The sequence below is a fragment of the Alligator sinensis genome, unplaced genomic scaffold (assembly GCF_000455745.1).
Source record: "Alligator sinensis unplaced genomic scaffold, ASM45574v1 scaffold1339_1, whole genome shotgun sequence".
Classification (NCBI taxonomy): domain Eukaryota; kingdom Metazoa; phylum Chordata; order Crocodylia; family Alligatoridae; genus Alligator; species Alligator sinensis.
In genome coordinates, this window is record NW_005842490.1 from 631040 (window position 1) to 643221 (window position 12182).

At 38.9% G+C, this 12182-nt stretch overlaps 2 protein-coding genes across 2 annotated transcripts in view; one reads left to right on the plus strand and one right to left on the minus strand.

Moving 5' to 3' along the window:
- Positions 1 to 7069, plus strand: part of MIER1 (MIER1 transcriptional regulator) — a 52392-nt gene extending 45323 nt beyond the window's left edge. Inside the window, exon 14 of the transcript XR_003095804.1 lies at positions 5075 to 7069. The gene's annotated coding sequence lies outside the window, so the exon portion shown is untranslated. The remainder of the gene's footprint in view (positions 1 to 5074) is intronic.
- Positions 540 to 12182, minus strand: part of SLC35D1 (solute carrier family 35 member D1) — a gene marked incomplete at its 5' end in the record, with an annotated part of 30560 nt that continues 18917 nt past the window's right edge. Inside the window, 2 exons of the mRNA XM_025212870.1 lie at positions 540 to 4960; positions 8372 to 8454. Coding sequence (XP_025068655.1) covers positions 4852 to 4960; positions 8372 to 8454 — 192 coding nt within the window. The remainder of the gene's footprint in view (positions 4961 to 8371; positions 8455 to 12182) is intronic.

Consider the following 12182-nt stretch of genomic DNA (forward strand, 5'->3'; position numbering starts at 1 on the left):
GTAGGGAAATATATGACTAGCTGTGCTACACGGTTGCAGTATGGACTCAATTTATCATTTTTAAGTTTGAAAGGTGTTCTATAACAGGCTATTATGTGAAAGGTAAGAAGGCCAAGCACAGGAACTAACCTAATAGCTGAGTGAAGTTGCAAAATGCAACTCCTCTCAGAAGGACGGTGGTGGCAGCTACGTTGTTCATGTTGACAAGTCAGCATGAACTCCACTATCATCCTCTGGTGACAAGACATTAAAATGGGAATGTGAGCAGCAATGGCACAGAATTGTGTGCGTCATACTAACTGTCTCCAGAAACTTCACATGATTCCTGATAGGTTAAAGAGGTCCTGAATGTAAACCCCACTGCCCAAAAGTATTAGTGCTTGAGTTAACAGATCAAATAAGTTAAATAGAATAGTTTACTTGGTGTTTTCTATGGTCCATAGACTGCATAGCGTGGGTCAGCATCCATCTCATCAGCCACACACCTCAAGCTGCAGTTCAGATGACTGAATTAAGATCAGATGAAGATTGTGGGTGAGAGGAAAAAAACACCAGTGTTTCAGGAAAAAACAGTATTTATTTAAAGCCAGTACAAAAATACATAGGCACATAAGATTCCTTCTGCTATCATTCATGATGTAATAGATATAAAGCCTGCAGTACATTCAAATCAAAAGCATCCTTTGAACACTAAACAGTCTTTTTGTAAATAGACTCTATATAGAAAAACATATTTAGAGTAAGATTAATAGTATAGAAAATACTCTATTGTATGAATTTTGTTCACCTTCCCAGTGTATACAATATCATCTGGATCTTGGCACTAAAATGTGCACGTTTACAAACAATGTAAGCTTTAAAAATATTTTACAGGACAATAAATCTAACCAGTAGATTAAAAAAAAAAAAAGGTAGAAGTTCTCTCAGTAATGAACACCTGACTGAAATGCTTCAGACCAGCATGATGATAAGCAAAAATAAAAACTATATGAAAATATTCCAGTTTAAGTTACTGGTAAGAATTAGAAGGCTTGGCTAAAGACTTCCATGATTTGGTCAAACATCACATTAAGTTAATCAAAATAAATCACTTGAAACAATATTCTGTGCTGCTTCTCTAAGGTAAAGCACAGAAGGAAGAGATGAAATGGCAACTTTAAGCCTTCTCTGCATCTTCCCTTTTCCTGGCCATGAGGTTCTGGTATAATTTGGAAAGCTCTGGGGCTTTGTCCAAGTTGTAGCACCCCTCCCCCCAAGTCTCTGCAGACCATTTCAACTCATGAAATTGCCATAAAGGGATGGTGCTGTAGTCCTACCTTAACACCTGCCCCCAAGCCAAGACTTGCAAGAGGACATCTAAAGGCAGACTCGTGGCTCTCTTCCTTGGTGCCTGCACTAGGGGAATAAATACTACCACAACTGGAAGAGGGATTTTTAAGATCCATTTACACAGCTCTGATCTTTAACCTGGCATAAAGGGTCTAGAGAGAGGTTTTCTGCCATGATCTTGCTAGATTAAAAAAAAGGGTTTAGAACAAGTACTTTGATTTGCATGATCAACTAAATCAAAAGTATTAATCTTGGAATAAGTTTTCAGTGCAAGTTAAAAACACTTCCATGGTGACCCATTTACAATGACCAGTTTCTTGGTTTTTCTCCCTCACAAAGAAAAGCAAAGATTTAACAGACAGGAGAAATTTCATCTGCTGAATTTAAAATCAGCATGTAGAAAAGGCAAACAATTTACAGTTACGTGCATGATCCAACAGCTGTCTATAGGCAAGACTACTGAAAAAGCAGACAAAGAGAAAGTGTCATACAGTCTTTTTGCCTACTGTGTACAGTTCACACCCTTGTTCTGAAATATTAGCTTTCTCCAACTTTGATACAAGAGCTGCAGTAAATCTACCCAAAATCCCAGATCTCTCAAATTACCACCTAGGTTCAATGAGGGGGAAAAATAGGTTACATAGTTCAAAACCAAATGTAGTTCAAGTGACTTCCATGTTGTGGAAGAAAGACTGTCATGATAAAGTTTTCCAGTTTTTACACTGGATTTTCTTAGTACACAAGAAAAGGGAAAACTATGTATCTGGTAAATCCTTTTGTTGTAGCTTCTTCCTAAGTTTAGCTTATTTAAAAGAATACTCATCACAACTTTGGATTATTTACTTTCCCCCCATAATTAATTCCTCCTCTTCCACCTCCCTGACCGAGGGATTTAAAAAAAAATTACAAGCAGCTTCACCGAACTCTGCCATCCCCAGGACTGGCTCTTCTTTAGGAGACTCATAAGGTCATGCCATCACAGTACAGTAGGAACTAACTGCATGATTTCAGGAAGCCTTTGACAAGTCAGGGTATCATTTGCACTGAATGCAGACTTCCACTTCCTTTAATATATAAACAGCATATGTTTAGCTCATTTAAAAATACCCACCTAAGCAGGCTATGTTTAAAGATTCTGAAATGGAGGACTAGCCAACAATGCAGGCTGCCAAGGAAACACAGTAGATAAACACTGTATGGTTTTATCCATATGTTGATTAAATGTTTTTGCACAAAAATCTACAAGAATTCTTACTTCTGAGAGGTTACATATGAAATATTCTGACAGGTGCAGCATTTCTTACAACCTCAGTTGGATTTTCTACCAAATATCCTTTCAGAGGCAACTAGAAAAAAGTGCCTATGAAAGTCTCTTCTAAAAAAATGAAGGATAGAAGTAAAAATAAAGGGAAAGGGAAGTAGTATATAAATTTCACTGAAGATATTCACAGGGAGAGATTTAAAAAATAATACTGCAAAATTAAAAGTCTGTACTTAACTTCTGGAAAACTGCACTCAACAAGAAGCCAGATACAGAATAAAATCTGCACAGGGCTAAAATATTAGAACTGTATCAACCATACAATGGTACATATTAAATGTCTTTTTTTATGGAAAAAAAACAGACATTGCCTAGAAGAACAGAGGTAATGAGTTAAATATTCACTCTAGGCAACACTTTACAGACCTTTCACTAACTTTTAACATGCATAAAGTGTTAAGTGCTTTAACTGTTCAATATGCTGAACTAAAAAGTTAACTTATTTGTCTTTGTATTGGGATGAGAGAGCACTCAAAAACATTACTTTTAGAAAGAAGACTTAGACAGACTTTCACATGATTTTTAAAGTAAAAGTTCAGCCTGATCTGCAAAATCTCAGGGATACTAGCAGGTTTATTTCAGGTGCTAGTGGGAACCGCTTTTGTGATTCACATGCCTAAAGGATGGGCCGCTTCTTTAATTGAATGATCCCACTGCAGCACCAACCTCAAAATAATTCTAGGACTAGATCTACACTGCAGCCCAGTGTGGTCCAGACACCTGATCCACCTTCTTACAAGCTACCTCAGGTACCACAAGTTACCTAGCCACAGCAGCACAGAGCTAGCTCCGTGCGGGCTAGCTTACTCTGCTGAGCAGCAACCTGCCATGCTGCTCAGACTAAGATTGACAGGTCAAGTAGTTGACTCAAACTGATTTTCAGGGAGGCCCTTGCCAGTTCACCAGGGTATTCCATAAATCTGAAAGTGCTGCGTCTCTAGTACTGTTGAATCTCTCCTCGAGATTGCTTACCTTACCTCAATTTTGCAAGCACTAACTTGTTTGAGGCCAGCATAGAATCTGAGCAGGATGAAGAGAGGCTTCAAAAAATTTAAAATGAAAGCATCTATTACAAAATCCTCACAAAGTAATGGTCAAAACATGGTTGAATGTTCAAAGCCTAAACATTGGCATGTATTGCAGAACTGCTTCCTTTATTAAAAGATCAGCAGGCTCCAGCCTTTAATATGCAAGTCATTCTTTTCTCTACCAAAAGAAAAGTTATATTTCAGTCCCTCTGCACTTCTAGCTCATGAAATTCCCCCAACTTTGGAAAGCTTGATGTTGACAAGAAGACCAAGCTCTCCAACACATGAATCATCTTTTCATGACTTTTGCAGGGACTACAGAGGGTTTATGGTTAGTGAAAGCTTATAAAGCTAAACAATTACTCTATTCTTTTCTAAGAGTGAGGTGATACAGCACCAGAATCTGTGACCAAGAGGAAAGGCTATGAAAGCTTTACACAGTCTTTATACCCCCCTGATCTGAGCTGCTTCAAGGAACGGACACACTCCTCCCCTCCAAAGAAGTTAGGCAGACTACATTTCAAAGGCTAATTCTTTGAGGGGGAGTTCATACGAACTCCTGCCTATGGTACCTCTGTGTTTGAGGGGCTACTAAGAAGAAAGCTTTGAGGCTGTCCTCCCAATGCCTGCACTGATGAGTCCCCTCTGACTGGGGCTTTGCAAGCTGCTTTATACCACTGTCCCTTTTACACAGCATAAAGGGGATAGAGTCGTTTTTACTGGTGTCCCTGCGCAGAGCTTATTCAACACTGTTTAAGACTGCCTGCTGATCTGCTTAGTTGCATTGCAGTTCAGGTGCAAACTAAACCGTAACTGAATGAGTAGAAGTCTTCCCACAAGACAAAACTATACTCGATAACATCCAGAGTACATTTCACACAGCCCTCTGAAGTCAGAACTCCTACGTCATCATTGATGCACTGCTTTACTGCCAGGTTTCAGCAAAAATTAAAAAAATGTTTTCCTCATAGCCTAAATTAATCTGATGTGTATTTAATGTACAATCAATTATAAATCTTTTAAATAGATTTGTAAAAGGCTGCAGTCTTTAGATTGTCATGGAATAATGTTGGTACTTTGCATTTGCAAATATACCTACATTGACAAATTTTTACTACCGCCAGTAATCATCAGTGAATCAAAACCAAGGGGTTTTTGTAAGTAATTCCCTGGTTATACTGAGCTTTTTCCTTTAATGTCCATCTTGATGCTAGCTTCAGACTGCTTATTCAGCTGTTCTTCCGTAAAAGTGATGTAGGAATACACCAAGCTTCCAGCAATACTGCAAAACATTTTGAGATAAAAGAATGAAATTGCATTAACATTAGAACTCCAAGTAAGTTATTACGTATGTACTCTACACACTCCAAAAATACTATATTTGTTCCCTCTGCAGTTTGCAAATAGAAGATTCCAGTGAAGACGCTGCTCCAAATTTTTTGACCCAAACCATACACCAATATAAGCATGGACCTCGTTACACAGACATTCAAAATATTAGGCCTGACACTGAAGACAGCCTGACATCCACAAAAACAAGAGCTTTGAAAACACCCATTGTCATGTTTTACAGAAAGCTACAAAAGGAAAAAAAAGAAATGAAGGTGGTACAATGCAAGAAGGCTGGTGAAGAGTGGTGAAGTGCCAACCATAAGCTTGCTTTACTTAGCTAATCTCTGCCCCCCGCCTGTCTACTCCCCACCCCCATATACACACACTTTGAATTCCACCTACCTTTCCCCATACACGGTGTATTTTGTTAACTTGGATTTATACCCTCAGTGCTTAATAGCCAGAAATACTAGTTTGGTTGGTACATCTGCTCCATCATTGGAGTCACCAGTTTGACTATTATAGGGGAAAACGGCAGAGGCTGTTCTTTGAATAGCTAACAAGTGAAAAGGGTGGCATTCATCTTCTAAGGCCACATTCACCTAGGTCAAGATCATGAAACAACATTATGACCAAGTCCATTGGAAAGCTTAAGCAACATCACTCTCTTTTGCTACCTTTCAGATTCAGATGTGTAATTTAGCAGATAGTAAGAACAGCCCACAATTACAGGCATATTTTAGCAACACATTCCCTTCACTCTGAAGTACTGCTAAGGCCATTAGCAGGCTTGATATAATTAGAGCTGTAAATATTCAGCCAGAACAGGAACTATAAAAAAAAAAAGGTAATGGATTCATTTTAGTTCAGTGAAATGTAGGTCAAGACTGTACCAACAACTTCCAGCTTATGTGCACTGAATACCAAACAAACGCCTGAATTCCCAGCGCTACTGCCTGGGACCGATAATGCATTTGCATTGTGTACTGATGCTTTTAAAGGAAAAAAGCCAGAGGGGGCAGTTAGTTTTTAAAAGCCATTCAGGAGAGGGTAAAAAGTTCATTTATATATGTTCTGTTTACAACGCTTTGTAGTCATAAGTCAAGAATTGGGGTTTTTTGGTCCTCCCCTTGCTCCCTCAAACTTTAAAAAGTTATTTTCCCTTCTGTGGTCTCACCACATGAGCCCTATAAGCAATGGCAAAGGATCTGTCAATTGAATAAGTCCAATATCCTGTCCTCAGAAAGTAGTTTGTATAAGATGCTTCAGAGAAACCCCTATAAATTCTCTCATCTTTGCAATACATTCAAGAGAGAAAACGTGGTCTTTCCTCAGCTTATGCTTATGTTCTGAACATGATGGATAATCATCATTTACTTTAACCTTGATACTCAACAGCACATTTCATCTGTCTACTTCTCCTAAGAATCTTGACTCACTCACAACAGAATCTGGGCACCCCCCCGCATGAACTCAATAGCAACTCCATAGAAAATCCCTGGCATTTTTCCCTTTCAAGGGCAAAGGGTGCTTCACTATATGTGTAGTGCCATTTCATTTTAATTGCCAAAAAATGGGAAAATTGGGGGCTTTTTAATCAGAGAATTTTGGATATTTATCAGAGAAAACAAGGATCCCTGTTCATCTCATTCACCTAGGGCAAGTTGGAAGCCAGGAGGTTCGGGGAAAGACCTGCTTATTTGCTTTTACGATCTTTGTGTGGAAGCATCTGACTTCTTCACGAATAAGATGGTGGTCAGACCAGAGGGCTAATAAGTGGTCAAAGCTTCCAATTTTCATTCCGATGTTGGAGAGAATCCAACATAGTCAGCTGCACGCGTGCATCTAGAGATTCCCCGATGGAATCTTATTTTTTTCCTGTGCTGTTAGATCAAGTTTTATTGTCCATGTGGCAGCCGAGATCAAGAACAAGAAATCTGGAAGATTACACTATATGGGCACGCAGCATCTCTGGAGAACCTCCTAGAAGCTGACAGTATCTTTGTGGAGGATGGGGGGAGCAGGTTGGGGAAAGGCGTTTGTATTCTCTAAGTCTTAAGTTCCTCTTGTCCTACACCTTTCACACACATGGATGAATGCATATGCTCTTGTTTCTGAGGTGGAACTTATTCTGCCTCCCTGGGGGAGGTTTTCTGGTGCATTTTATACCTCAGAAGCTTATCCTGAGCATCTAGCTTACATCACTGAGACATAGTTCGGTGCTACCCTCAGCCCTGGCTAGGCAGAGGAAGGTTGAGCCCCTTATTTAAAATTAGATCATTTTATTAGATAACAGGTGACCTTGCATCCTGCTGTAGGAGTCTCCAGCTTTTTTTCTCTCCAGGGATTTTACTGATTGATCATCTCTCTTTAGATTCTTAGATGTATCTGTTCAATTTGAAATTTACAGCCTACTTCAATAGCGACTATAAGCAAATAACTTGCTTTGAGTTTCAAAATTATACTAATTCTTCAAACAGCATAAAAGTGACATGACATTTTATATACCATACATAGGTTTCTAAGTATCAACATGCCCCTCATAAGCCTCGTGAAATGAAAGGAGGAATATGTTTTATAAAAAAAAAGGTAAAAGTAACATAGATGTCACACTGGATACATACGCATTCTTCCTGAGAGCTTACCCTCCTGCATTCCTTGTTTTTCCTCTCTCCCCCTTCAAATAAGTCAGTTTACAACAGATGAACATTAAGATGTGTTTTGTATTGCAGCTTAAACCTCATGGACACTTTTACATGTGCTCCAGGGTGAAGGGTGGGGAGCGCTTTAATTAGAACAGCTCCAAGTGCCACCGCACCTCCTGTATCAGCGTCCATATGCTTAAAAACAGTAGGGGGGCTCTTGAACTAAAGCTCATTTGACAAGCTTTAGATAAAGCACCTCCACCACCATTTTTAAGCACAGGAATGCTGATGCACAAGACTCAGGAGGCTGCTGAAATGCGGCAATTGCCACGCTCCAGCAGACTTGATCGAGTCTGTGCCAATGCACTGGAACTGCAGCGCGTCGGAACAACTGTCATGCTCGTGTATAGATGCCACATAGCTGTAAGAGCCTGATTCTTCAATAGTTATATACAAACTTAACTTTATGTACATAAGACCCTTGATGCCAATGACAGTATTCACATGCCTGCATGTCCGCATGATCAGGAGCTATCATCTCCTATGTAATAATGTTGTGGCTGGTTCTTCCTGTCAGAACAAAGTGCTGTTGTATGCTGAGATCTAAGTGTTCAGACGGCTCAATACCGTTCTCACCAATTCAATAACAAGCTGGTGCAATTTACAAGGCAGAAATAATTTTAAGAAATATCACACACTGAAGATAAAAGCCTTACCTGATATTTAACCCAATGAAGTTTGTCCATGTAAAAATATAGTCTCCTCCAAAAAACATTCCAATATATGTTATTAATATGTTCTGAAAAAAAAAAAAATAAGATTCATGCATTTTAGGTATACACATTTGGCAACAGAATGCAGAAATGTGAAAGAAACTCATATTTGCCTTTGTAAGTCTGGATTAAAAGTAACCATTTTCACAACCACTTAAGATATTCCTATATATAGGCTTCAGTATATTTTGCCTTGACAAATGCAACACTCTTCCTTCAGTTTGCTTTGCTAAGCCCAAAAACAAAGGCTGCCAAAAACAAAAATTCTATACATCAGTGATTCTTAACCAGGTCTGTAGATGTGCAAACATGATTCACAAGACAAACGCACAGATTTTGATGAGGAATCCACTGGGTTAAGAACCCCCCCCCCCAAAAAAAAAAAAAAAACACATTCAGGTCTGTTGTGGTTTCCCCAAATTCTCTGCAACAGAAAAATTGCTTTATTATTTTTCTGTAGTCAAAAAAAAAAAGAAGTGAAAAATAAGGGCTGCCATTTTCAATGGGATGTCTTCAGTCTGAAAAGGTTGAAAACCAGTATTCTAGACCACCTTAAAACATATCCAAGACCCTGGAATTCCTTGCTAGGCCAGCAGTTCCCTTGCTCCGTCTGTCCTGTAAGTAGGTAGATGCTGACATGTACGAGAACCCTTACTCTTAAATGATGCCCTGATGAAACCAAAGGTGCATGCAGGAACACACGCACATTGCTGGAAGGAGGTCATCAGTTAGGATAATTTATTTTCATTGGTTTCTAGCTTTCCTCAGACTTCATCCATTTCATTAAATACTTTACTTAGGGTTCTTGTTACACCTTTGGCTCAGTCCTTTCTGCTTGCAGCCACAAAGCCTTCCACAATACTGCTATAGCTGGACTTCACAGGGGTTTCATCCAAGTTCACAAGGCAAAAGATACTTAGCACTGCCCCAGCAGGACACCAGATTCATAGTTTGGCAACAAGTCACTGCTGAGAACCCATGTCAACATATGGAAAGGAGCCCAGACAAATGTGGGAAGGCTCTCAGGCTAGAAACAGGCATTGTCTTTGGAGTGGGATCAGCTGTGCCAGTCCAACTCCAAGCACAGCTGATTATTGGGGGTCTACAGACATTACCAGGGCCCTTGTCTCACAGGATAGGCCCCTTCCACCCCAATTCTGCAGGACAATGACCCCATATGCCATGCCCAACTCAGGGTGCAGCAAGGATTCCCATGGCATGCATCTGCAAAGTGGGAGACCCCCAGGGAGTTGCCGTGCTTACAGATGCATGCCAAGTCAAGGTGCAACAGCCTGATATACTCCTCACGAATTCCCACGCAGGGAGCATACAATAAGCAAAGATGTCCTCCCATTTAACACAACTGACACAAACTGACTACTAGGGGTGTGTGCCCTGTTCTATTTGGTTTCAGTTCAAATCAGGGACAGTGATTCGATTCATTGATTTGGATCACTGTCCCTGATTTGAATTGGCTGAATCCAAATCTGAAGATTCGATGCTGATCCGGAGAGTCGGCGATTCGAACATAGACACAGCTTTAAAAGTTTTTTCTACATACTTTTTTCTTTGCAAGATTTCAGGTAAAATTGCAAAGATGAATTTTTCCAACTATTTGAGCTGGTCTAATAAAAGGCATCAGATTTACCCAAAGAACCTTGTCTGCCTATGTCCTTAAACCAATATAGCTACAACCAACACCCATGAAGAACAATTGTATTAATGTCCTTATGTGCATTAGCCAATTCAATCACTGGACTAGGCGACCTAAAATATCTATTGACAATACCTAGGCATTTGTGTGTGCACAGTCCACAACGACACTGAAAATAGTTACTTCAACTACGTTACATTATTAGAGTTAGTCTTGAGGTTGAACAAACATAAGCAGAGTCTTACAACTGCCCTTACCTGGCATATAAGTGCGTCACATACATTGCCAGAGACAAAATTATGCTTCTACCGACTACTTAGGTATAGTACTAAGTTAGCCTACAAGGTGCATCTCTACCCTGCCTTCTGCCTGACTTCAAACTAACATGGCTAAATATCATAATAGCACTCTTTAGATTACTGTGATTCTGATGATTACTGATGTTGGCATCTGAATAGTATTGTGTAAAGCAAATTCCACAAACTAGGTGCCTGATCCCAAGACACACAATCATTTAACTAAAATATTTTAAAAACAAAAGTCACCTTTTGTCACAAACACAGACAGTCCAAAATTAGAGACACAAATCTCCAACAATGCCAAATTGCAATTTATAGTATAAATGGTTAACTTAAGTGGATGCAGAAGGGAGTTATTTTGGGGGTTTCTTTAATCTAACATGAGGTACAATTAAGGTCCCCTTGTTAGTGACCATCAGTGCAGAGAATGCAAGCTTCACACCTAGACTGGAGAAGCCATTCACAGAGTGTCACCCGGATCAAAATGAAAGCACTGATCTACATGGAATGACTTATGCCAACATTAAGCTTGGTTAAAAAAAAAAAAAAAAATTAGAAACAGCTACGACACTGGAATTTTAGAGTTTAAAAAAAGTGTTAAATTATAAATGCTTAAAAAAAGACACAGGACCACTGGCAGGGGATCTTATTTGAAATTTTAAAGAATTGCTAGAGGCAAAACAAATAAAGAAAATACCTTGATTCTCCAAACACTTACATGCATGATTGTCACAAGTATTCCCTTTAACTTCACCTTTACTTATACAAGTGCATAACAATGTACAGCACTGGGATTTAAAACTGTATTTTTACTAACAATTTCAGTCAGTAATATGAAGCTACCCTATTTCAAACTATAATTGCTTCACTTTTAGCTAAGTCACAGAGACCTTCATAACATTACCAAGGTCATTATGTCTTTGCTGGACAGAACGAAATTTCAAAGCATAAAGAGCCTAGAATTAGGATCTTATATTACACTGGAACTTAAATGCTATTAGTGACCAACTACCTGAAAAAGTCCACCTTTACCTCATAAAAAATCCTGGAAATATTTATAAAGAAATCAGCTGCATCAGTCTCCAGCTTTTTCACTTGGTAAAAAACACATGTAAGTTACAGTAAAGATGTAATGGAGAGTTTTGGTTACCTGTAACCTCATATTTCCATGTAAAAATAAATATTTCCATTTACTTCACAGAAGGTCAAGATTTTATGCACTGATTTGGTGATGGCATTTTGTAAATGCTTCAATATGGAGTAGAAGACTATGGTATAGCTTTTTACAGTTCCAGCAATTGTAATGATTTCATTATGTCATGCCTAAGCAATTTCTTTGTAAACTCAGGAAGATAATACTTGCAGAGATGCTTTAAAACAATACAATACATTCTTGGGTGGCCATGAGGGTTAAAGACTCTTTTGAGAATTGCTTAATTTAGAAATACAAACCTATCAAAAAAGCTGAAAGATTCATTAGAAAACAAGTTTTTATATTCATTTGAAACATCATTTCAGTTCCCATTAAAGCCTGAGAGCATTAAAGGCATGTAAGTTGTAGCTGTATTGGTCTAAGGATATAGGCAGACAAGGTTCCTTGGGTGAATCTGATATCTTTTATTAGACCAACCCAAATAGTTGGAAAATAATTATTAAGCAAGCTTTCGGGTTCAAAAACCCTTCGTCAGGCTAAGGAAGTTTCAGCAGTTGGTGTGTGCTCTTCCTGGATGGAATGAAAAGTAAAGAAGCCGGGGGCTGGGCTGGTGTGCATACAAGACAGGTAGTCAGTGAAAATGTAGAT